The sequence below is a fragment of the Amblyomma maculatum genome, chromosome 4, assembly GCF_055883805.1.
Source record: "Amblyomma maculatum isolate TAMU_Amacu chromosome 4, ASM5588380v1, whole genome shotgun sequence".
Lineage (NCBI taxonomy): Eukaryota > Metazoa > Arthropoda > Arachnida > Ixodida > Ixodidae > Amblyomma > Amblyomma maculatum.
Window position 1 is genome coordinate 58212229 of NC_139347.1, and position 27843 is coordinate 58240071.

A 27843-nucleotide genomic window follows, 5' to 3' on the forward strand; every position below is an offset into this window, starting at 1 on the left:
ACTTATTCTGTTGCACCGTTAGCGACGTTTAACGTCCCTAGTCAACTTGATGTTCTATGTTGTGAGAGACAGCAGCATGCCCTTCGTTCATTCGTCCGTAGAGAAGTTGCTGCAACATGTCCTCCAGACCAGGAGCGTAACACAATGCTAAATGCTTCGAAAAGGAGCAAGCGAATGCGAACGGGTGAAGCGCAAGCCTACGGAACGCCTAGGAAAGGGAGAGTTTGGCGACGCGGCAGCTGTCTGCGGGCGCACTAGACGACTCTGAAGGCCGCGCTTGCGTCGGCCCCGTTATGCAGAAGCGTTAAGGCCTCTCTCCACTCCTTCCCTCTCCCCAGATATTCGTTCTCCTCTGAATTACTCTGTCGCTTTGTGTAGCACGTTTCCTCTCGCACGCATACGCTTCCTTGAGGCCCAGGGGCGCGGCGCACTTGCTTTGGATCCACTCTTCCTGCCAGACACACGCGCGACGAGGCGCTAGCGCAACCAGCAGCGGCGAGCATGGCTACTCCGAAGCCCGAGATCTTGAAGAAGTACCTGGATCTTGAGCAGCCGGACGACGTTGTCTTCTGCACTTACGTGTTCATCGACGGAACTTTGGAGAACGTGCGTGCTAAAACCAGGACCTTTGACTTCGAGCCGAAACGCCCCAAAGGTAAGGACCGGCTCATCTCACTTTCTTGGTATGAAAGGAAACGTTTCGGATCGGCGCAGCGCTCATGTTATCAATGATATCTCAGAGCTTCGTGTTTCTGCCCCCCCCCCTCCCCCCCCCCCCCCCCGGCTCCTCTTGCTTGGACAAAAGCAAAAAGAAAGTGTGCGAATAATGGGACAAAGAGCTTGGTTATTCGATCCGTACCAGTGGTTGCCAGGCCAACGGGCAGCCGGAGCATAAACACGCGAGCATCTCGAAAAGAAAAAAAGAAAAAAAAAAAAGGCTCCGCAAACAGGTTTGCGAAGGCTCGAACACGTGAGCGAAAAATTCTCGCTTTCTTTGGTTCAAAATTGGCGAGCGGCAAGGATCGCTGCAGCCTCTTGATTGTTCCGCATCTTCTCAGGACTCGAGCGTAGTGACCGCTTGCAAACCTAGCGACTGTTGCATGAAACTTGCCGTGAGGTTACCGTGCACTGATCGCATCGTCGCAACACGTAGCGTAACGACAGGAGTACGCAGTTTTAAGTAGTAGTAGTAGTAGTAGTAGTAGTAGTAGTAGTAGTAGTAGTAGTAGTAGTAATAGGTGATGATTTCGTTTCACTGTCTCTCTGGGCTTATTCCTGTGAGCGCTAGCTTTGGTGCTCTGTCCAAGCCACAAGTAGCATCAGTCAGCTATGTGGGTCACACCCACCAAGACCACTATCAGACGGGCAGGCGTCTCTCATTGCTTACAGGGTGGTCTGGCGTTTGTCAAGTCCCGAGCAGCTGTCGGCAGTAATTCACATGAGCACTTTCGAGCAATCGCATGGGCCGCCTGAGCGTTTCAGGCTTCTATACTTTCTTCTCGTGAGGTGAAGCATAAAAAGGGAATTACAACGTTAATAGTAGGCGATAAAGGCAATTCTATCCCCTCTGAAAACAGCTGTGGAAGCACAGGAGCGAGATATATCTGCAGCGAAGTAGTAGAGGTGTACTAAAATAAAACGAAAATAATAAAACAAAGAGAAAAGATGAAATCGATTGTGGCATATCTTAATTCTTTTCCTGTGCTGTGGGAAAAAACTGCAGTATTTGTGGGTTTTCGTAAATTCTAAATGAGGCTTAAAATTTACTGCAATAATTTAGATTACGGAAGTCGGACGCTTTTAGTAGATTAAACTCTGTTAAATTGCGTTCTACCTGTTTATTCAATTCTATTTGTGAAATCGATCTGTTTTTGCACAAAACTTGCTGAGATATATGCTTCTATTCGAAACAAAAAGATCAGTTTAAATAACCTGGAAATGCATTTGATTTCTGCGTGTTTAATAGCAAAATCGCCCGAATAAAATATCAAAGTTCTAGCTCGTTCGGGCTGGAAAAAGATGACTTTAGGTCCTATAGCTACCCAGCTGGTCACCGGACGGGACGGTCGGCCAAACACTACGGGGCAGCGACATTAAATCTTATCCCAAATAATGTAGAAAGACTACAGATTCCCCACCGCAATTACAGTGGTTAAGCCGCTCGACCGCTGATCCCGACAACTTGGGTTAGATCCCGGTAGCGATGGAGGCGAACGCAAAGCTACCGCGTACTGTTATATCAGTACACTTTAAGGAACCCCGTATTTCGTTTTCGAAATTTCTGCAGTCCTCCGCTACGGCGCCCCTCACAGCGTGAGTGGCTTTGGGACGGCAAACACTACAAACTAAGCCCTATATTTTCTACACATACCATATCATAAGTACCTTTTCAAAACGATCGCTGAGCCAAGCAGACTGACGGGCCCATTGAAAGGAAGTTACCGAGACTATGCCACCGATGCCTTAGGCTCATTCCTCGGTTTTGCTTCAAATAAAGTCTAATAATGGTGTAGCGTCCTCACTTTCACTGCTACCTAAATATCACAAACACACAACCGTGGACGCAGCTGAACTGCTCTATTTTCCGCGTTCCAGGGCTCCTGCTATATGATGAAGGCGGCCATTTTCACTTTTACTTCCCGCTGGGGGCCCGCTGTTAAGCGGCTTAAAAATCACCACTACGCGTAAAAGAGACAAACTTGAGAAAATTGAACTGCTTCTTTTTTACCGTTAACGTGGATCGATCAGCACGTGCAAGAACGGTGAGGAACCGTTTGAAATAAGCGCTTGCATCCGTCGTAAGCGGGCTAGCGATTGCTAGCGGGCGCGATGCGGAAAGGGGACAGGAAGATGCTAGTTAAGCAGAAAAAAAAAGAGTAGCGATAGCGAGAAAGGACAGGAAATAGCCGTGTACTGCTGCCAGCACGCTTAACTCGGATGCGCGAGCCGACAAAAGGTGTCTGGGCCACCGGCCTCAAACACACCGCGCAAATTTGTCTCGGACGCACTGGTATGCGTTGAGGGCACTGATGTCCGTCCAGGCCACGCGCTCAAGCGTTCAGGTCACGGTGTAAGAAGTAGCTTCTTACACCGTGGTTCAGGTTAAGTGTTCTGGCGGCGGTATACTATAAGCCGAGGCTTCACGCACGCCACAGAAGTTTAGAGCGCAGCTCTTTGGCGCCCGTTCCTGCGTTTCGCGTCAGCGTCGCCGTTGTCCCTCGTAATTAGCTCCGCAGCCGGGGCAGCGCGCGCTCCTGCCGCCACCGTTCGCCACTGCGTGGACCGCCCCCTCGTGTTCTCCGGTTGCTGCGCGTGCTGCTGCCGCCACCGTTCGTTGCTGCGTGTACGCTCCCCCTCCCTCTTCCTCCGTGGCGGCGACCGCGCGTGTTCTCCGATTGCGCACGCGCCCTTGCCGCCACCGTTCGCCGCCGCGTGCATGCCCTCCCCCGTCTTTTTGAGTGGCGGCGACGGTGTTCTCCGGTTGCCGAAGCGCCGGCTCTGCACCAGCGGATCACGGAGCGTGCATCCTAAGCCGAAACGGAGAGCCACGTTGACTTGACTCGCTAGCGGCATTAGTCAGTCCCTGCTATCTCTCCTCCGCGCAACGTTCCTATGGGCTAACGCGCTGCCTCCCACGATCTCCCGATAACTTAATTGCTCTCTTCGCTCCTCCTCCAATGCCACCCCTGTACGGCGGCAATCAAAGCGTCTAATCGGTTGCGGCGGATATCGATATGTGCACCACCCAAGCCGAAAGGCATACCTCAATCTATCGAAAAGCTGACGCAGCTGATGAGCTGAGCTCAAATCTCGCATTAGGAAGTAAACGTAATCGTCGGCAATTTTTCTGCGGGGCGAAGCTGGGCGGAGGTGAATCAAGTATTGACAGATGTGCAGCCCCCTGGACAGAGGTGTGACCGATGAGGTGGTTGATGGGTGGTGGTTTTCAGTTTGCGACCTCGAATTTTATTTCGCTGCTGATTTTCCGTTATGATGGTGCCATGGGTTTCTATATAGCGAGTGGATGCCCTGTGGAGGATAGAGACGTAGGCTTTGTAAGGTGCTCCCGGAGGATACAGCCGGGTGTTTGGTGCGGGACGACGTCTGCTGTCGCTGGTGGACAATCCGTTGTATGGGGTTTGGTTTGGTTTGGTTTGTGGGGTTTAACGTCCCAAGGCGACTAAGGCTATGAGAGACGCCGTAGTGGAGTGCTCCGGAGATTTCGACCACCTGGGGTTCTTTAACGTGCGCTGACATCGCACAGCGCACGGACGCCACTCCGTTTCGCCTCCATCGAAACGCAACCGCCGAGGTCGGGTTCGAGCCCGGGTACTCCGGCACAGTAGTCGGGCGTCTTACCACTGCACCACCCCGGCGAGGCCCGCTGTATGGGTGGGGGCGGCGTCAGTAGTAGTGTTTCAAAGTAATAGGACTCACAAGACGGTCACTATTGTTTAACGTGCGATCCAGCGACGACTGCAAAGGTATTTGATGCACGTTATTTGATATGGACGCGTCCCTATGCATATTCCCCAGTACTGCCATTCGCACCAGGTCTGATACATTCCTCCACTCTCGCTATACTCTCCATCTTCCTCCTAGGGTAACCCTCCTCCTCCTTTCAACAATAGATCTGCCACTTACGTATTCCTGCGTAGTCGCAATGTGTCCTCATCGACGGAGTACCTCTTTCTCACCCTTCCTCTACTGCAAAAAAAGAAAGAAAATAGAGGGGTTCAACGCTGCTGAACAGAATGTGGAGCGAAAGCTTTCGCTACGGGTAACTCGTTGTCGTTCGTCCCTACCATGGTGGCAACTACCGAGTTGCTATCACCAGCCTTTTTTTTTCTTCTTCTTGCCGTTGTTTTTCTGCAACAACGGCGAAACCGATTGCTAGGCAACGGGATGCTCTTTCAGGCACCGACGAAAAACTCAAGAGTAGCGTAGTCTACCTTTCGCTATAAAATTATTGGTTCACACCTAAGCTCCGCCTTTAAGGGTATTGCACGATAACGTAGGCTACCAGCCCACGTATAAAACTCCGCTTTAACTAAGCCGTATGAATGCGCATGCGTGGCACAGGTGTAACGTGAATTCAAATTCATTGCAGGCTGATTCTAATGTCACCTTGCCACATGAAAGAAGAGGCCCAAGTTGGCGCTTTTTCAGGCATCGGTGAAATGCTCAAAGGTAGCGTAGTGTAGCTTTCGCTACACTTCAAGGCGTCCATGTACGGCGGGATGTAAGTGCACAAGAGCTCCACAAGGTCGGAATTATCCGGAGTCTTCCACATGGCGTCCTTCATAAACAGAGTCGCTTTGGGGCGTTAAACTGGACGCCTGCGAGCGGTACCGGAACTCCGGTGTCACCTCTTCCGGACTATAAAAGTTTTCACCACCACCTGCATGAACCATACCGTACCGTACCCCACAATACCGTATTGTACCGCACTACTCAATACTATAACTATTACTGATACCATTTTAGTACGACGACGCTAAACTTAGGGAACGGGACTTTAACATATATCTCGCTCTAAACGCAAGCAATTAAGTTTGTAGCGCTCGCGCGCGCCAGTGTCCCGGCGCAGTCATAGTGTCCTGTCATGAGTTATTGAGGGTTATAGTCACTAATGAAGGAACTGAGGCCAGGCGCCCACCTACATGCAGTCCAAATGTAACACACGCGGAGCGCCCTCGTCACTGCGAGTATTTCCTGGCGAGGAGCAAGTTAAACATCAAGCACGCCTGCTCAATGTATGCACCGAGCCCTTTTATTGCTATGTCACAGAAAAGAAGACTGGCGCGCAGTCTCAGAAGCTTCTGAGGCTGTCCGGTATGATACCCAGCGCCTTGTAGGCCACGAGTACATCTCACTAAGCTGCTGGGCGAAAGTGATGCAGTGTAGAGGCAGGCTTTATAATGTCCCCACTGAGTCGCAATCAGCGCACGCGGCGTCGATGAGCGAAAGGTGCACTTTTTCGTTTCCGGACCGCACGCAACCGGCGCGCGCGCACACATAATCGAGCGCTGGAGGTAGACTAGTGAACGCGGTCAACCATGCCGTTTCCTTGCGCGATGCGTAGTTCCGGATGTTGCTGGCGAAGGTGATATGGTATATAATAGTGTGCACATCATCTAAATCGAGCTGAACGTCGGATAGGAGGAAGCGGATGTGCGGCGTTGGCGAAGTTGTCAGCCTGCTCGCTTCCCTCACCGTTACAGGCCACCTATACATACGTGAATTCTGCAACCTTGCTGTGCGAGAACGCGATGCGCTCGGAGAGGCGGGAGGTGGTGAAGGGTGGAAGTTTCTGGCCCTACGGGGCTGGGACGGTAGGTCAACGCCGCCGGCGGCGGGGGCTAGCCAGCCACCGATTTTTATCCGTTGAAGGCCGTCATTGCACCCGCTACTGCTTCGGTGGTGGACGACGGCTGTTGTTGTTGATTCTCCTTTAATTTGTTGCGGCGCGCGCGTCTTTCTCCCCCTCTTCTTTTTCCTTTCTTTTTATTTTCTCTTTTGTCCGCACGAGGCAGTGGAGGTGGCTCAGCTACAGAGCCAGTAGCAGGCTCGTGCATTTTCTTTTCCTTCTTCCTACAGCCACAACAACAACAACAACAACAATGCGCTCGCATATCCCACGCGGCAGTGAGGTGACGCAGGTGGCAGTGCTCAGGTGGTTGAGGACAGCGGGGGAATGCATTCACTGTCTAGGCGGCGGAGGAACGAAGCCGAGTAACAGACCCCAGGAGCTATATTACCATTAACATGCATAATCAGTCAATTTCATCCTGCTGCTACTGCATAACGAAGTGACTTTATATATATTATGTACAAGCCTTCTTGGATTAACTGACCAGTGTTTAGTAAACAAAAAGGTGAACAATATTTCGGAGAGCTAAACTTGTGTGCTTTTTATTTACTTGACTGCATTGGAGCTTGCGGCTTACGGAACGAGTAACTCAATTTGGGGGCGAAAGATGTTCGGCTACGATGGGCAAGGAATGAGCGCGCGGCAACATGCCACCGCGAGACCGCATTTCTGTCATTGAGTGCAATAATAATAATAATTGGTTCACAGGAAGGGAAGGGGGCATTATTTGTCACACTTTTTTCTGTGTACACCTGAACGTCGCCGTAAGGAAGGGAGGAAGGTAGAAGTGAAAGTGGAAAGAGCGAAGGAAGAGCCGTAGCGGAGGGCTGCGAAGTAATTTCGACCACCTGGGGATCTTTAACGTGCGCTGACAGGAATTTTTATCTGTTGTAGGCCGTCATTGCACCCGCCACTGATTGGGTTGTGGACGACGGCTGTTGCGGCGCTCGTCTTCATCTGCATTTCTTTTTCTTTCTTCTCTACTTTCTTTCTTCCGCCCGCACGAGGCAGCGGAGGTCGATGGAGGCGAAACGAAGAGGCGTCCGTGTGCTGTGCGATGTCAGCGCACGTTAAAGATCCCCAGGTGGTCGAAATTACTCCGTAGCCCTCCACTACGGCTCCTCTTTCTCTCTTTCCACTTTCACTCCCACCTTCTTCCCTTTCCTTACAGCGCGGTTGCGGTGTCCACAGAAAACAAGTGAGACATTTACCGCGCCTTTCCCTTCCTATAAATAAATCAGGCAGCGGAGGTGGCTCAGCTACAGAGCCAGTAGCAGGCCCGTGTATTTTCTTTTCCTTCTTCCTACAGCCACAACAACACAGCTCCGAAATCGCACAGCACACGGACGGCTCTTTCGTTTCGCCTCCATCGATATTGAGGCCAACCTGCAGCAAGCGGCAACCATAGTGGACCGTTATGCTCGCCGCTGCGGCCTTCAATGCTCCCCTCAAAAATATGAATTTGTACATGCATACGCCCCTCACCAAAGTGTATACGGCCAAAATTGAGCTCTTTTTAGAGATAGGATCAATTCCTGAACGAACAGAAGTCCGGGTACTGGGGCTCTTCATTCATCGACATAGACAGTCGGACACTACCTTGGCGAAACTCCGTAATGTGGGGGACCAGGTGGGCCGCATGGTCCGCCGGGTTTCTAACAAACGTGGGGGGTTGCGGTGCAAAGACGCCTTGCGGCTGGCGCATGCATTCGTGACCAGTCGAATCTTGTATTCGACTCCTTACCTCTACCTTCGGAAACAAGACCAGGATGCACTCGAAGTCGTCCTGCGTAAAATTTTTAAGTGAGCCCTCGATCTCCCCGTCAACAACTCCAACCAGCGTCTACTGGGCCTGGGCATGGTGAATACGTTCCGGGAGATCCGAGAGGCTCACTTAACCAACCCATACACTCGTCTTTCTAAGAGCCGCCTCCTTGCCCGGCTACACATCCAACATACCACCCTTATGGAAGATCGTGTACGCCTCCCTTTCGAGTGGAGATGCGCCCTCCACATACGCCCTCTTCCTAAAAACATGACACGTGAAGATCACAATGGCCGGCGCCTGGCGCGGGCGGAAGCCCTGGGCCGCCATTATGGGTCGAAACCCTGCATTTACTACGTGGACGCCTCCGGCCCCCACCATGGTGGATGGTACACGGCCGCAGTGGTCCACCAGTCCAAAACTGTTAACGGGCTTACATTTCGCGCCCGTGACATAACCCATGCGGAGGAGGTCGCCATTTCGCTGGCAGCTACTCACACTGATTCTAAAACAATTATCTCCGACTCGCGAGGGGCCTGTCGGAACGTCGAGCAAGGCTGGGCGCCATACTTAGCCTACCGACTACTTCAAAATTGCACCTATACCGGGGACCCCGCTTACCGGAAAATAGTATGGGCTCCTGCTCATATGGGTCACGAGGGGAATGAGGGGAATGAGGCAGCCGACGCCGCCGCCCGTGCGCTCTATTTCTCAGTCTTGTCATAGCCTTTACTCTCGCCCGAGTAAAAGTCTATCTAAGACGGAGGAGCGGCTTCTACTCCGCCTTTTCACCAATACATTGCTGTGCCCGGCAGCCCTAAAACATTTTGACCCCTCCTTTAGTGGCAGCTGCACACACTGTGGAGCGGTGTCTTCTGACATCTACCACATGGTGTGGGCTTGCCCATCCAATCCAGCTATTCCTCCTCACCCCAACCCCACTCGGGAGGACTGGGAGGCGACCCTGCTCGGCTGCTATGACCTGCAGGCCCAAAAGGCCTTGGTCGAGCGCGCCCGGGCAGCGGCCGACGCCACTGGGGTCCCGTACTAGGGACCCCACCTAGTATCTGTAAGGGCTGGATATTCAAAGCTCCGGCCATTGCATACATCCACCCCTTTTAAATCAATAAACGTTTGTCACCACCACCACTATCCATCGAGGCGCAGCCGCAATGAGATTCTATTTGCAACACGCGCGAGCAGATGACGCTAACGTCGAGCTGCAGTTTCATTCTGTAATGGTTGAAACGAAGCTTCGACGAAGAGCAATAAGAGACAAAACACCTCAGGGTGGCACACTGAAAGGCCTCTGTTTAGACTAGTATACCAACATATCCTGAAAAAGCTTCAGACGTATGTCGACCAGGTAACGGGGATATTCAGGAGAATTTCTCTCAGGAACAAAGACCTCGGAGAACACTGCCTAATAAAACTGCTTTGTTCCTTTGTAATCAGCAGGATAGCTTATGCCACCCCCTCTCTCAATCTCAATCCTGGTGAAGTAGAGAAGTTAGAGAAAATGATCAGAACGTCATTCAAAAGGGCTTTAGGCATCACCCCCAACTCGTCGACAGAGAAGCTTCTAGCTATGGGAATGCATAATACCTGGGAAGAGATTGCTAAAGCGGTCAGGGAGGCCCAGATTTGGCGGCTCAACTCCACTGTAGTGGGCCGAAAAATACTACAGGAACTACAGCTTCAGTCAGGTGAGCCACCCTATGTCGCTGAACTCCTGGAGCTTGAGACGCGGAAACTATTCAAAATTGCACCGATCCCTAAGAATATGCACCCGATTCATGACAAGGAACGAATACCGCATAGAGCAAAATTTACTCAAAGCAAACTAATAAACGACCCTCCTGAGCAGTCAGCCTATTGCGATGCTGCCTGCGGGCTCGAAGGGGCTGCGGTCATAGCAGTGGTGGATGGGAACCACTCCCAGAAAGTAATTGGATCCATTAATACGCGTAACGCTTTAATAGCTGAAGAGGCTGCGATAGCGCTAGCATGTACAGGCACTAAAGCCAAAACTATCCTTTTAGATAATAAGGCGGCTGTTAGGAACTTCGGCAAAGGCCTAATCTCCAAGCAGGCGGCCAGTCTACTGAGAAAGCACCCGCTAAATCGGGAGGTTTCAGTCATCTGGATTCCAGATCTGGAGGGTCTACCAGGCAATGAGGCTGGCCATCGCCTCGCTCGAGATGTATACTATGCCATAGATGTGCCATAGATGCCATAGAGGCCATAGATGTTCTACCCGGAGACAAAGACCCCCTCATCACCTGCAAGGAGCTCTCTGAGACTCCTAGTCTAAACAGAAGGATCTATCCACCACCAGATAGGTCCCTATTACCCTCAGAATGCAGGGCCTTGCGGAAAATTCAGGCCAATCGTTTCTTTCCTTATGTTACTCTGCATAATGAGTGGACAGGTGACCCAGATGCTTGCAATCTCTGCAACGTACCTCTGAGTCAAAATCATCTAATCTGGCAATGCCCCGATTCTCTGGGAGCTAAAGAAACTTATCCCCTTGATCAAATTACCTGGGAGTCCTACATCCGCAGCCCAAATGCGGATGAACAAAAGATCGTCCTACTCCTGGCGGAGGAGGCTTACTCCAAGACCTCTGCGGCCACAGCGCAGGAGAGCCGGCAGGGAGACCCTCCCCCTGGCTGAGCTCCTGCCCCGAGGTCCACGTCGGTGTAAATAGTCTCTTCACTCACTCAATACCAACGGATCTGCGTTGAACTCGCATACCCACCGACCGAAGACCTGAAGCTGATAACGTATGACCCATTTGCCTTGATAAAGAAACGGTGCATGAAATCATGGGACTATTTATCGCCCTATTCATGCATTGTACACATGAGAGGCGTCTGGCATACAGTTGTGCTAGAGGGTAGTTTATCGCACTGCTCTCGTTGTCAGCGCATACTATCACATGTAATCTGCGCAGCGGAGCGGAGGCATTGCATTTGAGCCGGATACACCACCTTTCATGTGCTTCAAGTTAGCGGAGACGTACTACACTGGCGTGGCTGTATACCGATTTACCGGACTCCCACTGACTGCGACCATTCGATACATCTGCTCTCGCTAGAAACAAGAGGAGAAAACTTCGTGCCAGCGTACTACAGCCGCAATGTTTTGAAAAGTTTATTTAGGAATGGTTTGGTTTGGTTTGTGTGGTTTAACGTCCCAAAGCGACTGAGGCTATGAGAGACGCCGTAGTGGAGGACTCCGGAAATTTCGACCACCTGGGGATCTTTAACGTGCGCTGACATCGCACAGCACACGGACGCCTCTTCGTTTCGCCTCCATCGAAACGCAGCCGCCAAAAGAACAAAGAAAGAGCACAGATACACAAATAGCGATGCCGGCACTTGTGGTTTACGCCAAAAGTTAAATTTATTTTTTCACCCTTGACATTGGATGCGTCAGCCCCGCTGCGAAGGTGCAGTGGTCACTGGTAAGACGCCCGACTAGTGTGCCGGAGCACCCGGGTTCGATCCCGACCGCCGGCGGCTGCGTTTCGATGGAGGCGAAACGAAGAGGCGTCCGTGTGCTGTGCGATGTCAGCGCACGTTAAACATCTCCAGGTGGTCCAAATTACTCCGAAGCCCTCCACTACGATTCCTCTCTCTCTCTCTCTCTTTCCACCTTCAATCTCACCCTCCCTTCCCTCACGGCGCGGTTCAGGTGTCCACAGAAACAAGTGTACTGCGACTTTCCCTTCCTGTGAACCAATACCATTATTTTCACCCTTGACATTGAACGCGCCCATCTATCTGCACGGTATACTGTTTTTACTTGCCACTGATTCAACCTCATCTAGAATATATCGACAAACTGGCCATCATGGCCGGATGTATGGATGAATATAACATAGATCAACATATAGCAGGCGTCCTCTGCATTGTAACTGTCCTTATTTTTTTTTTGTAGAAAAATATAATTAGCGAACAAATGAAAATCGAGGGCGGCATTGTCGAGGGGGGGGGGGTGTATTAATAAAATGTGGGGAACGGCTCATATCCCAGCAGGGGCGATATAAGCTCACGATTATAGTCCCGCAAGTTTGTACACTGGCACGCTAATGACTACATGCGTTTGCATTAATACATTCGTCGTCATCATCCTGACGATTTCCAGTGCAAGACAAATTCTTCCATATCCTTACTGTTCATCCGTGCCTGTGGCCGCCTTACTCCCTTCCACTCCTTGCTGCACTTGCCTTCTCTTTATTTTTAGTTCGTCGTACTCTTAATGACAACTGGTTACTTTGCCTTTCTGTTACATGGTCTCCCTATGCCCATTTGTTCACGATTTCTTCTAGCGTGCGGAGTCTGTTCCCCGACTCATTATTGTGTTCCCCTGCTGTGCGTTAGCTGCACCTGTCGCTTTTCATTCCATATTTCTCTGCGCTGTCATCGGTTTACGTGAGCCCTTTTAACTGGCCTCCAGGTTTCTACCCCATAGTTTAGTATCAGTAAGATAAGGCGTTATATACTTTCCTCTTGAAGGACACTGGCAAATTGCCATTTGTGATCTGAGGCTATACCTGCCAAATGCGATTCACCCCATTTTTATTCGTCTCATTATTTCACCTCCGTGGTCCGGATCAGCCATCACTACCTGCCCCAAGGAGACGCGTATTGCGTTACCGCTTTCAGCGCCTCGCTACCATATCGTCAACTACTGTTCTCTTTCCAGACTAGAACATTACATTGGTTCTGCATGTTAGTTTTTACACCTACCGTTCTGCTCTGCATGACTGTTTGCCATTGATCATGCATGCATTGAAACCCTTGCTTTTCATAGTATCTGAGCACTTCTTGCAAACACCCAGCTAACAGTATAGGAGAGATCGTGTCTATGCCTGACGCCCCTCCCTTTCGGGATTTTATCGCAGCCTTTTATGGATGATATGGTGGCTGTGCAGCCGCTACAGAGAATTAGGCATTAAAGGCCTCTCCTTTAGCACGCACCTGCTCACAAGCTGTGATGCAACAAATTAATGAACGCAACAGCAGCTGGAACGGCAGCACGCTCATGTGTGAGCTAGAGTACAGCGCGCAGTGCAAGGGTATACAGAGGCTGGCTTTGTTCGAATTTCCTGCGTCCGAACATGCAGTGATTTTGTTCCTCATTTTTTCTGGGTCTGTCGAGTGACTCCCCGTAATCGTATGTGCGGCCCCTCAGAAGAGCCTATAGTCGTGTGTCAGAGCCAGTTTATACTTTAATCCGTAACAGTTTTGGCCTGTCCAGTACTGATCCGCATTCTAGAAAGAGAACTAGTTGATTTATCGGAAAACGAATAGTGTCATCGAATACAGCATCAAAAAAGGGCGAAGTATTAAGAACGGTCGATGTAGGTTAATTAGGTAATTATAGCTAATTAAGTGTGTAAATGGATTCAAGGTGGCGGCCAGCCAACTTCCGATCCCAGTTCTCAACTTCCGGTCACGTGTCTTGGTGGACGTGAATGAGTAAGCGTGTTATGTCGACGTCGGTGTGACGTCATAAGGTGTGCCGTCGCTGCAAAATCGCCATGTATCTGCAAAAATTTTGGATGTATTTGCAAAAAGTTGCATGTCTCTGCAAAAGTATCTCTTGCTGGGCTAGTTGGTCTGACATTGTGTTAACCAAAGGAAAAAACAGCGCTAAATATTAGACACAATTAACACACAGAAAGACGAACGGGATAGGCGCTGTCAGCGCTGGACAGCGCCAGTCCCATTCGTCTTTCTGTGTGTTCTGTCTAATATTTAGCGCTGTGTTTTCTTTTGGTTAACACTCTCTGCAAAAGATTGTGTTCATATATGGTCATAAAGGGGTTGTCGTGTAAGACGGCGATTGGCTAAATAATGATGACGTCAAAGGTGTTCGACGTCATGTGATGTCAGGAAAGATGACTTGTCAGATCAGAACGTGGCCATGTATGGGCATAAAATTGAGTGTGTCGTGGACGGACCTGACTGGTTGATGAGTATTGTGTCAAGAGACGTACGTAATGTGTGAAAGAGTTGAATAAAATTTTATAAAAATTACCACAACATTTCCAAAAATGTGACTTAATTTTAAAATTAAAATGAGAAATAAAACGACGAGGTTGTTACGGCATTAGCCGCCTTGACGTCATCGAATATCTTAGCAATGCCGAAACGCATAATATATGACGTACAGCCTCCGTGTCGTCATGGCGCAGCCTAGCAACGCGTGACGTGCTTACGCCTTCCTCCAATGCGGGTGGTCGCCGTATCTCAAATGCTTTTTTGCTTCGCGTCGTTAGTGCCATTTGTTTAATCTACACCAGCCACACCAGTGCACCAAAAACTCATTGTAGGTATAGGAGATTTCCTACGCTGGTATAGCTAGTGTATGTTAAACAAATGACCCTGTTATAATCTGGCCTATTCTGAATGTCTCCTGTGGCTTGGACGGCGGCGTTGCGCGGCTGAGAGGGTATACCGTTCGTTCGACCTACACAAACTATCCCGATCTTGACGGAAGGCAACTTGCAGCTCGTGTTCTGGAGAATGTCTGCGACAGCGTGACCCGTTTAAGCCAGCGTTGGTTGCAGTAACAATGATGTCGTTGCCGGCCTCTTGTTCCAGTGCAAATGTGGTGCAAGGCAAAGAGTTGCCTTGGTTAATAATTGGCTCACAGGAAGGGAAATGCGCAGTATCTGTCACACTTGTTTCCATGGGTACTTGAACCGCGTCAGAAGGGAAGGGAGGAAGTGTGAGTGAAAGTGGAAAGAGAGAAAGGAGTCATATATACAAACGTATACATACATACATACATACATACATACATACATACATACATACATACATACATACATACATACACACATACACACATACACACATACATACATACATACATACATACATACATACATACATACATACATACATACATACATACATACACACATACATACATACATACATACATACATACATACATACATACATACATACACACATACATACATACATACATACATACATACATACATACATACATACATACATACATACATACATACATACATACATACATACATACATACATACATACATACATACATACATACATACATACATACATACATACATACATACATAGCTTTTCGGTGGAGGCGAAAAGCAAGGCGTCCGTGTGCTGTGCGATGTCAGTGCACGTTAAAGAACCCCAGGTGGTCGAAATTTCCGGAGTCCTCCACTACGGCGTCTCTCATAGCCTGAGTTGCTTTGGGACGTTAAACCCCACAAACCAACCAACCAACCAACCAACATACATACATACATACATACATACATACATACATACATACATACATACATACATACATACATACATACATACATACATACATACACACATACACACATACACACACACACACATACATACATACATACATACATACATACATACATACATACATACATACATACATACATACATACATACATACATACATAGCTTTTCGGTGGAGGCGAAAAGCAAGGCGTCCGTGTGCTGTGCGATGTCAGTGCACGTTAAAGAACCCCAGGTGGTCGAAATTTCCGGAGTCCTCCACTACGGCGTCTCTCATAGCCTGAGTTGCTTTGGGACGTTAAACCCCACAAACCAACCAACCAACCAACCAACATACATACATACATACATACATACATACATACATACATACATACATACATACATACATACATACATACATACATACATACATACATACATACATACATACATACATACATACATACATACATACATACATACACGCATACACACGCGCATACACGCATACACGCGCGCATACTCGCATACGTACTGACTGATTAGTTTATAGGAAGGGAAAAGCGTGGTAACTGTCTCACTTGTTTTCTGTGGACGCCTGAACCGCACCGTAAGGGAAGGGAGGAAGGTGGGAATGAAAGTGGAAAGAGAGAAATAGGAGCCGTAGTGGAGGACTACGGAGTAATTTCGACCACCTGGGGATTAACGTGCGCTGACATCGCACAGCACACGGACGCCTCTTCGTTTCGCCTCCATCGAAACGCAGCCGCCGAGGTTACTTGCATAAACGCATACACGCACGCATACACACACATATTCCGGAGGAAGGACGAAGAAACCAAGATTAAGAACACTCTCAACTGAAGTTTGTTGGTGGAATTTGAAGTTTACACACTCCGGTGTAATAAAAAGAAAACAGGAATGACAAAGTTGACTCTGTGCACGAGGACAGGGACGAGTGAAGAAAGCAAGATACCTATGTTGTCAAAGGCGGGATCGTTATCGTCAAAAGTTGACAGCTCAATAGTGACAAGCAGGGGGAAAATAGGATGACGGATCATGCAGCGTAATTTTTTTTTTTTGTTTGGAAAAACTCGTGCCCTTGCACAACAGACGTTCGGCAGCGCTGATAGGGGCACTCGGGATCTCTGTTGTTAGAAATCAAAATGGATGCAACCGTCAGCTGAGCTCTGGTTAAATATGACGAAAAACTGCAGATTGCCAGAATACGAGCTCTTATCGTCCCCAACTGCCTAAGAACGACGAAAAGCAGGCCGCGCTTGACTGCTGTCCTTGGCCAAGGGATCTAGCAGCTTGCAGCAGGCGTGCGCACGATAAATCATCTCGTGCGACTAACCAGAAATGATAAGGCTCTTCGCGGCCAAGGTTCCAAATTCAGGACTTATTGAGATATCTAAACCAAACTTAGTGATATCATGCAATGCGGATGCGTTTCGGCTATCTCCGATGCATGAAAATAGCGCTGGCTGAATCTGAAATTGCAAATGCTTAACTTAGAAAGGCGCACAGTCTCTCTTCTCAGTGAACAATCGTCCCTCGATATGAAGAAAGAGATGAAGGAAGGCGATAAAAGGCTCACTGACTGTGGACTGTTGTGCAACGCTAGGTTCAGTGATAGCTATTGGGGTACTTTCATTTCACATACATTGAGCTAAAGAATTGCTGGAAGACATGAAAATACGTATGGATATGGAGCACGATCGTGCTACGTAAAAGCGCGTACCTCCATGTAGGAACAAAAATGTGCGTCGACAGTTTGAAGCCTCGCAGCCTCATAACATGCCGTCTTGCACATCACGAGCATGCAGCGTGAGGAAGTGTTCGTCCCCGCATGTCAGAAATTACGAGTTAACATTTTCTTCAAGCATGCTTTCCGCAAGCCTCCTTTGCCGCTGGGTCGGATCCGGAATGGGTTCACTTCATTCCAGTATTTATTTATGCTTTTATTCCTTTGCGCTTTTTTTCTTTTAGCTTTTGCTTTTCTTGACATTCTCATTCTTTATAATTGTTATCCCATACACCCATTCTCATTTCGCCTCTTTCATCTCCCACGTTTGTTTTAGTATGGAGAATTGTTTCGACTCTCTCTATCTCTTGTCTTCTTTTCATTTCCTCCTTTTGTGTCTTGTTTTTCTCTCCACTTCCGTTCCTTTTTTATATATATTTTTACTTTTCATCTTTTTACTAGCCATTGGCCTACACTCCTGGTTGTTTTCCGACCATTTTCTTTTAGCTTTTACTTCCCATGTCATGATTTTTTTTATAATGATTTCTCCTCGCCCTTTGTCATTCTGTGTCTCTTCACCACATGCTTGTCTTAGTTTGTACACTCCTATTTTATTTATTTTACTCCTTTAATTTTCTATTTACTCCGTATAGTTTACATCTCACGATTGTTTAGTGTAGAGCCCAGTACACTCTTCTCACCTTTCTCTTTTTCACTTTTCATTCATTCGTTCATTCATTCATTCATTCATTCATTCATTCATTCATTCATTCATTCATTCATTCATTCATTCATTCATTCATTCATTCATTCTGTCTCGTTCATCGCAGACTGCCCTCGATGGACGTACTGCGCCCTCGGCACGTACCAATGGAAGGACGCCAGCGCAAAGTCGGAGATGTACATGGAACCCGTGGCTCTATTCCGAGACCCGTTCCTCAAGGGAAAGAACAAGCTGGTCCTCTGCCAGATATTGCAGCACGATGGCACACCTATCGGTGAGCGAAGGCTACATGTCTCCGGGCTTGCGACCTGTAATTGGGCAACCGTCTAAATCTGTCTCAGGTGTATAGCTAGACCTGCAGGTCCCATACAGTGCCTCTGAAGAGGTTTATGATAGTCCGCCTGTTCGGTAATAATTTAGTCAGAAATACGACTATACGTACGCCGACCGAAACGCTTGCCATACATGACGTTAGAAGATAACTTTTTTTAATGAACAAGGGAATACTGTAGCTATATTAGTACCAAGTTCCGCTTTCGAACAAGTGGCCAAAGAAGGCCTACAGTCAGATTCGTTGGAGGCAAAACCCTATATAATAACTGTTCTTAAGCGCAATGAACGACGTGACTTGACATTGTAATTACTGGGTGCGCCTTTGCGATTGTACTGGGTGCATTGTTTGCGATTGTGCATGTGGCCACTAAAATTATATATGAAGTTATATTGTGTGTGTGTGGGGGGGGGAGTCGGTCAGAGTCATTCACATTCTTTAATCCTTCCTTTCGTTCTTCCTATTAATTCTTTCCTTTTGTCGCTGTTTCTGGCTTGTGCCGCGTTGCACGGTGAGGTATAAACAAACGTTGGTATAAACTGCCCGGCAATGCAAGGTACACACACCCCGCCACGTCACTTGCATCTGACGGTTTTTTCCGTGCAAGCTCACTGCATGCAAATTAGTCCATGTGCACGTCATAGACGTACCTTAACTATCACTGTATGTTGCTATAGCGTGAGCATCCGAACTTATAAAAACAAAAACAAAAAACGCGCGGATACAGCGTTTTTTGTTAAAGCAGAGAGGTCATACGAACGAGGGCCACAACCGCTTTCTAGCGCAGTCGTGGAGCATGTGAATACATTGAGCAGCCGCGTGGGCGCAGGTGACATTACAATCAGCCTTGGTAAAAGATGCCGAAGGATATACGCGGAAAACGTGGGATACTATACTACTTCTAACTGGCGCTGCGGATGTGTTGGAGCGCATTTTTATTCTTTTCTCTGCATAAGCGATCAATGTCCCAGTGTTTGCGTCGGCTGTTTGTGCATGCCAGCTGGAACGCTTTCAACGGCCTCGGAGGGCAGGTTGCTTCACCTGGTTTCTGGTACACTTAACTCGGAGGCGTGTTTTGCCCACTGGATAAGTGTTGCTCATAGCTGGGGCAATACAGGCGGGAACAATACTTAGCCGAACTTCCATAAGCTGGATGGTTTACTCTGGTCACGGTAAATTCGCTCTTAGACGCGTCTGACAGCAGAGTACACAGTAGCGTATGCAGACGTACGTCACCATGATGTGACAACCGTTGTGGAGCGGTAGAGAAAAAAGAACCTTTGGGGGGAGAAATCTCTGCCCCGCATTTATAGGAGAGCAAAGAGGAAGAGAAGCGACGGGTGCTCTATAGTGGCTTGTGATGTGTGGAGAGAGCGCAGGATAGTTGCTACCGTGGAAGCAGGCTGCTATTACAATCGAGGGCTGAAGAATACGCAACCAAAGGGCGCTGCTTGCTACGAGTAGGAATTAAAGAGTGCACAGCTACCGCGAGAGCACAAGGTTATGAAGAGAACGGAGGAATGCACTCTACAGAAGGGCGATCACGAAGGGTGAATGGGCGGAATTCACTGAAGAGGGAGGAGGGCAGCGGCGAAATATATATGCAGGTGGAAGTATATGAGGAGGGGTGCACCGCCGTGGATATGGGCGCTGTGAACGAAAAATCACTAGCATGCCTCCGGCATGTGGCACTTGGTAGGTCACGTGGTTTGCAGACATGGAGACAGTATACACACTACTTTCCGAGATTGATGGGAATCGAGCCTGACATCAACTCTTGGTTACGCATGGACGTTAGTACGATTTGGCTAAAGCGGGACTTGCCGGGAGGTCTATCGCACAATGACGGATGTTCTATCGCACAATGTGGGAACTTACGGCCGTATGCTAATGTGTATCTGTGAGATGAGTATGTGTGAGGCAATAGAGGGGAGCAATGTGCATGAACGCGAATGTAAATCCGAAAGGAGAGCCGCCGACGGGTGCCACACGCAGTCGCGGCATACTCGAAAAGGCGAAGCTATAACGACATGCGCAAGTTGTCCGCGGTGAAAAGTTTTTGCATGAAGATAAGCGCGCCCACGTTGCCCATGCGTTGCTCTAGACGAGGTCGACGAATGGCAGCGCCGTCAGGTGTCAGGCCGGAGCCACGTTTATAACAATTAACAACTGAGAAACGATCTGATGTCATTTGAAGGATGGTTATATGGGAAAATTTAGAGTAGTCTCCAACGCCAGGTTGTCAGGCACATAACTGAAGACTCTACGGTGCAGTGTTTTCAGTGATCTGTTGAAAAAATAATACCTAGCAAAAGTTAAACTTCAGTGGTTGTCGAATTGACAGACATTAAAAAATGACAGAATCTTGTTGCTTATACGTACAGCTCGCGTTGGAAGCACTATTCAAAGCAAAGCATGTTTTTCAATCTGCTCTCGGCATCTCTTTTATCTTTGTCTTTGGTTTGGCACTCAGCACGTACGTATGCGGCGGATGTCATTCAACAGCACTACCTGCGCTCTGATAAAATAGCAGTTGGCTTTTACGAACCACACTGTCGTTAATTTGTCATATTGATGTCCGGACCTCTTTCCGCAGTAGACGGTTGTTTGCTCGCGTTGTCATGCTACCGTCAACGACGACCTCTCACTCGTCAGTCCCCTCGCGAGTCGGTGATTATGTATTTTGAATGAGAATTTAAGGCAGGGAGAGCAGTCGCGACCTCTTCAGCGTGCTTTGGACTGTTGGCCTTGAAGGCGAGGCCGTTAACTATGCTGCTGTTGTGAACTACCACGGCCGTGTACCATCCCCCGTGGTGAGGGCCGGAAGCGTCCACGCAGCATATACTGTTCTGTTGCCATAATGTCATGCTAGAACTTCCGCTCGTGCCAGGTGCTGACCATTATGATCTTCATGAGACATGTTAGCTGCAAGAGGTCGCACATGGAAGGCGCATCTCCACACTTCTAGGATGCGAAACCTGTCTTTCATGATAGTGGCCTCGAGCAGGAAGGCGGCGATTCGTCTATGTTTGCGACAAGCGTGGGCACTGATTTGTAAGATGCGCCTCCTGGAGCTATTGGAAAGTATTTACCACCCCAAAAGCCCTATGACGGTTATTTGAAGTAGTGATGGGGATATCCAGGGCATGCTAAATGATTTTCCGAAGGATGACCTCGAGGCCTTTAACCTCTTGTTTGTGTGGTAGATATAAGGAGTCAAATAGAGAACCTACCCTCTCAGACCTGCCTGAATTGCATACAGGATACAAAGACAGCACACCGTTACATTATATGGGCCCTGCCCATCAGGGGTTGGCAGGAAACGAGGCAGCAGATGCAGCCGCCCACGCGCTCTCTCATCGGATTGTTTTCGCCTTCCCACCCGATCAGAAACCCGATTTTAATCCGCTGTAGACTTTCAAAGATATTACAACATACTATCAAAGTAGCCATATTCGTTACCTCCGCACATGTAAAGGCCTCAAGAAGGCGAACAAGCGGCTCCTTCTTCACCTTCTCGGCAACAAATGGCTGTGCCTGGCAGCCCTAGAGTTCTTTGACCTCTTTTTTAGCGGCAGTTTCCCGCAATGTGGAGGGGTGTCTTCAGCCGCCTATTACATGGTGTGGGCCTACCCCTCCGAACCAGCTATTCATCCGCAATCCAACCCGGGAGGACTGGGAGGCGATCCTGCTCGGCCGCTACGGCTTACAGGCTCATCAAGCCTTAGTCGGGCACGCCTGGGCGGCGGCTACCACCACTGGGGTTCCAAACTAGGGACCTCCACCTATTGCTTTAAGTACCTGCTCCTTACGGGCTGATGCAAATATACCTCCTGTCAACATGTCTATCCTAATAAATGTCTTCACCCCCACCACTTCTCACTGTAGAAACGAATACTCGGTACTCGTGCGCTGAGGTGATGAAGAAGGCTAAGGGTCAGGAACCGTGGTTTGGCATCGAGCAAGAATACGTGCTCCGGGACAAGGATGGACTGCCTCTCGGATGGCCGAAGGACGGGCACTCCATCAGGCCGCTGGGTAAGTATACACACATACACAGAGAGCTCACATTGATGACGCGCATTTGCAGCGAAGACTAAGTACCATTTTAGCAATTAACTTTTCGATGCAGGTCACATTAAGATGACGGGTAAACTGTGGGGAAGTAGGCGGGCAAACGAAATCAAAGAAAACGGATCAAGGATTGATGGGTAGCTTCGGTCCTCAAGCTAACGTTTTGATCAGAAGACTTGTCTTCGTCCGACTCAACCTTTGTCCGATTTTCTTTGATCTCAAGATAGCAACGCCACCCTCGGCGATCCAGTACTGTGGCATAGATAAAGGGATACTTTTTGTCTCAACAACTGTACTTCTAAGTATATATATATATATATATATATATATATATATATATATATATATATATATATATATTACTGCAGTTTAATTACTTTGTTAATGTAAGCAAAATGTCATTAACCAGCGCCTGGGTGCATTTTCTGGAGTTAATATTATAATGCCTAAAGTGCGGAATGTTTGAGAATGGCGGGTAAGGAAACTCGAACAGCAGCCCTAAAATGCATTCTGTGCTATAAATTCTTAGGTCATTCATTGCTAGTGGCACAGTGTATACTTGACCAGTTGTGTCTTAACTGCTTGATATGTGAGCGTCTGCGGCCACTCTGTCGCCTTGAACCGGTGTGATCGGCGGCAGTTGAAGACGCGAAAATTACCAATGCCTATCTTTCGACGTTTTATCGGAATTGCCCTTATTTATGTTAGACGAAGCGGACCATTGTCTTCCACGCAGGGCCCTTCTACAACGGCGTTGGGACAGAGAATGTCGTCGGCAGGCAAATCTCGGACGCACACCTCAAGGCTTGCGCCTATGCTGGGGTCAAGATCAGCGGCACCAACTCGGAGGTCGTTCTGTCACAGGTGGGGATACTCAGAATATCGCATAACTCTAAGCCCACATTTTTATGCACTGCTGAATATCTATAGGAATACCTGTGCGTTTTTTTTTTATATTGCTTACAGCTTCATGTTTAAAAACTATGAGAGATACCTCGGTGCGGTGTTTGCATGTGAGTTCTACAACAGAGCGGACATAATGTAACGGGGACATATGTTAGAAATTAGAAGCCATCATCACAAGACCTTTGTGAATATTTTAATCGACCGTGTGGCTCAGTATATCGAACGCCAAGAATGCTTATCTGAAAGCTCGTTGAGTTTGCTTTTACACAGTGTATATTTGTGAAGTGGTGTTGCTGCTCGTATTATTCTAACCAAAACCATGTAAACTTCAACGTCGTCAAATACGCAAATGGCGTCTCTATATAATGTGCAAAAAATGTAAGCGATGCCATTTTATAAACGTGCACTGCGTGAAAGACCACTCAACGAGTTTTCGCAGGCGTATTTTTGACGTTCGATATTTCGATCCGAGTTGCCGATTAAAGAATTAAAATAAATGTACTCAACTTTGCTGTTTATCCCCATAAATTTTGCATAGAATATTGGCCATTAAAATAAAACCAATCACAAGTTTATTGGCTAATTTTAGTCAAGTAATCGCCTGTTAGGCTGTATAACATTCGTCTTCATATACAACTTTCCTGCAAGGACCTCATCGAGATATCTTACAGTTATTAGGATATGAATCTATAAACATCAAAAAGAAATCACTCGGCAGTTAAACATGTGCCTATCATTTCTCTGCCTTTTTTAGCTTTAATTTTCGAAATAGAAAACTAAGCTCCCTCTCAGTTTTTTAGCCTCCCTTACTCACCCCATTCCCCCTTACTTCTCACCGAGGCCACGTCTTTCGTAAAGGCGGAACGCTTTAAGCGAGTTCGTCATATATGATGAGCGACTGCAAATATGAGGACGAGATCTGAACGTGCACCCAGAAGAAAGCACACGCGCTTGTTTTCTAGTCATCGTCTTTACGGCCTCGCCACGACTCAATTCAGTGCATGGCCACTGGACAAGAGTCCAGCGGATATAGCACTTGGAAGAAAAGGTGCGTGGCCTAGCGGCCAGTATAGAGGGACTCCTGCCAACCTTGTACGATCACACTGATCATTAATAAAGAACTGAATTTACGACATTTTAAATGAGGAAATACGGTAGCATCTTTTTTTTCACAGTGGGAGTACCAAGTGGGACCGCTGGAAGGCGTGGCCGCTGGTGACCACCTGTGGATCTCCCGCTACATCCTGCAACGCGTGGCTGAGGACTTCGATGTGGTCGTCACGTTCGACCCGAAGCCATTCGAGAGCGACTCGCTCTGCGGTTCTGGTGGACACATCAACTTCAGCACCAAAGACATGCGCATTCAAGGAGGACTCGAGTGAGCGATAGCCACCACTTCTTTCTTTTTCTTTGCTTTTGGCGGTGTGAGCCATTATGCGAAGCACACTTTTTGCTGTCGCGTGGGTGAGGATCGTTCAAGGTCGTCGATCAAACCAGAAGTGAAAGCTTAGAAAACGGCAATGAGTGGCGATAAAAGAAATGCGGGAAGAAGTAGGCGGAGTAGGATGCATTGACACTTTCTGTAACAAAAAAAAAAAGCGAAGAAGAAAACGGATGAACTGGCTTCCCCCTTATGTTTTCGACCTTTGGTACTGGCGCTACAACGGTCTGTCAAGAGATAATATAGCTGACAGCTACCGCGAGGCGTTCTTTGTTCGCGCTATCTCGCTACTAGCTCCATGTATTAATCTCTTCGAGCGACAGCAGCTTAGAAGTGTAAATGCCCAAGGCCAAGATAACTTCTGCTGGTCATCGAGGGAAAAAAATTAACTAACAATTATGCCCTAAGGCAATAAACAACGTAATAAAAAAAATCACGTCGGCGTTAGCGAGGCTCGGCATCGGCGTAGATAAGATGAATCTGAGCTTGCAGCTGAGCCAGAAGCCAATCGGCAGCGTTTGCAAGGCCGAGGTGCGGCCATAGAGTAACACGTATGGTGCGGCGGGCGGCGAAGGCCCGACACATGCCCAACAACTGCGAAAGATTTTCAGGAGCGCTGTCTTGGTATGAAGTAGGGCAGTGATGGGGATAGCGTAGGATTCTTGAGCTTGAAACAGCCGCCGTCACCACCCAGCGGCTGCGTACACCAGTTTTTAGAGCGCAGCTCTTCGGCGCCCGTCCCTACGTTTCGCGTCGTCGTCGCCGTCGTCCCTCGTCACCAGCTCCGCAGCCGGGGCAGCGCGCGCTCCTTCCCCCTCCTCTTCTTCCATGGCGGCGACCGCGCGTGTTCTCCGATTGCTGCGCGCGCTCCAGCCACCACCTTTCGCCGCTGCGTACGTGCACCCCCCCCCCCCCCCCCTCGCTTTGCGTGGCGGCGACGGTGTTCTCCGGTTGCTGAAGCGCCGGCTCGCTATCAGCGGATCACGGTGCGGATCACTCTAGCGGCGTCAGCGCCATCAGTCAGTCGCTGCTATCTCTTCGCCGCGCAGCGTTCCTATGGGCCCACGCGCTGCCTCCCGCAACCTCCTGATAACTTAATTGCTCTCTTCATTTCTCCTACTACAAAGCTTCCTTCATGACAGTCAATTTAGAACTGTTAGCGGAGTGTTTCTTGAAAGAACATGTGCGAAAAATAAAAAAGTCCGTGTTTTGCTCGAAATCTTTGCCTCAATCTATCGAAAATGTGGAACAGCTGATTAGCTCCGCTCAAATTTCGCGTTAGAAAGTAACTTCATCTTCGGCAATTTATTTTTTTACTAAAGTATAGAAGATTAGAGCACAATAGCTTAGCCGTTTCCTAGCGTGGCCATTCTTTTCTCATTTTCTGAATAAGGCTCGTACAGCGTATGTTGCATGCTCCGGCTACAGCTGGCCTTTCCGCCACTGCGTGGTGCACGCCAGCGTGTCAGAATTTCAGTAAATGCAGCCATTTTTCTTTTTCATCTTTCTTAGATACGCCCGCCGCCGCTCGCTTTGGGTACGGACTCAGCGAGCGCAATAGGCGTGCATGCAGCCACTGTGACCCCATTACTTTCTCGTCAGAAATGACTGCGCGCTGCACTGCTACCTTCTCCTCGCAGGCATATCAAAGCCGCGCTGAAGAAACTCGAGTTGAACGCGGACGAGCACATGAAGGCCTACGACCCGCGAAAGGGCGGCGCTGCCAACCGGCGTCGCCTGTTGGCCAACATGCTCGCGACGCCCACAGACGACTTCGTCGTCACCGACACCTGCTCGCGGGAGGCCAGCGTGCGCATCCCCCGCCTTGTTGGGGACGCCTGCTGCGGGTACCTCGAGGACAGGAGGCCCGGAGCCAATGTCGAGCCGTACCGGGCTACCGAGGCCATCGTCAAGACCGTCTGTCTCGGCAGCAACTAACCTCATCCCCCGAACATGTGGACGTGTCTAGTTCACTGCTGGATAAGTGTGGGCAGTTTGCGATAACCTCGACTCAAGAATTATGGCAGCGTTTAGAAAGCTGCAGAGCAGGTATCAGCTGATAAGGGGGCCTGATGAACTGAGCTTATTCGCACACCTCGAAACGGCGCATGAGGGCCCTCCGCTCATACGTTAGCAAATCATGGCAGCCTGGTTATAGCGCTGGATAATAGCCTGCAATCAGGTATCCACTTGTTGCGTGACGCCAGCACTTCAGCTTTCATAATACTCTGCACAGTTGATTTTTTATGTCGTTGTTGGACCAAATACAAGCTCGCGGAAAGCTGTTGTTTATGAGGTATATGTGCTAAAACTTCAACGCAGCGATAATGGTGGTTAGAAAAATTGCGGTAACAGTCGAAATGAAACGCTTTCGCGTTGCGTGATCGGAGTTTACACGCTGGATGCTCGTGCTCATGATTATGGGTGACTGTTACCGACGTCGTTAAGCTGAGCTCAGCTTCTCGTCTAATTTCATCGCATAATTGTCCATGAATGCTGGGAGGGGTGAGACCACTAATACACACACACACAAAAAAAAAAAGACGTTGGGCTTACAAGCCGTGACACAAACCACATTATGACAGAACTGTTGTCCGAAAATTTGTTCTGATGTTAACGGTGTGCGCAACTTCACCTTACAATAATGTCATTGCGAGGCGCACACGCGTATCTTATCGGGGGCTAGACTTTCAAAGCGTACACATGCATGTCTGCGAGCGTAGGAAACCTATCATAAATGTACGTATTGGGAGTGTATTATCCAGAGTCAACCAAGGCTTTTGTGGAGCCAGGGTCCTGAGAACCTATATTTTTTTATTTCATCATAGGGGGGGGGGGGGGGGTGGACAAGACTTCCGATTCATTTTGTTGTTTGCTTATTGGCTGTTTAATAAATTTTATTTTGGATTACATTTCATTATTTTCACTGCTTGACGGCGTGTATTTATTAGTGCATGTAGGTAGAACGAGAGGAAGAAGATCGTTTACACGGTATGAAGGAGCACTGAACAAGAGTAAATGGGGTACGCCTCAGTTCGCAGGTCCAGCCAACGTTTCGACAGCAGCTCGACCTGCGAAGTGAGGCATACCCCATTTACCCTTGTTCAGTGCTCCTTCATATCAGTGCATGTGAAACTTAAGCTGAAATGGCCAGCTCTATAAAGAAGT

The 27843-nt window shown here is 48.6% G+C and overlaps 1 protein-coding gene across 1 annotated transcript; it reads left to right on the plus strand.

The window, feature by feature from the left end:
- Positions 1-27500, plus strand: LOC146191151 (glutamine synthetase 2 cytoplasmic-like). Its single transcript, XM_084601625.1, has 6 exons — positions 1-655; positions 18030-18197; positions 22143-22292; positions 23065-23192; positions 24410-24612; positions 26316-27500. Exons 1-6 carry the CDS (start codon positions 502-504, stop codon positions 26611-26613), a joined length of 1101 nt encoding a protein of 366 aa, XP_084457751.1. The 5' UTR covers positions 1-501; the 3' UTR covers positions 26614-27500.
- The last annotated feature ends 343 nt before the right edge of the window (positions 27501-27843 follow it).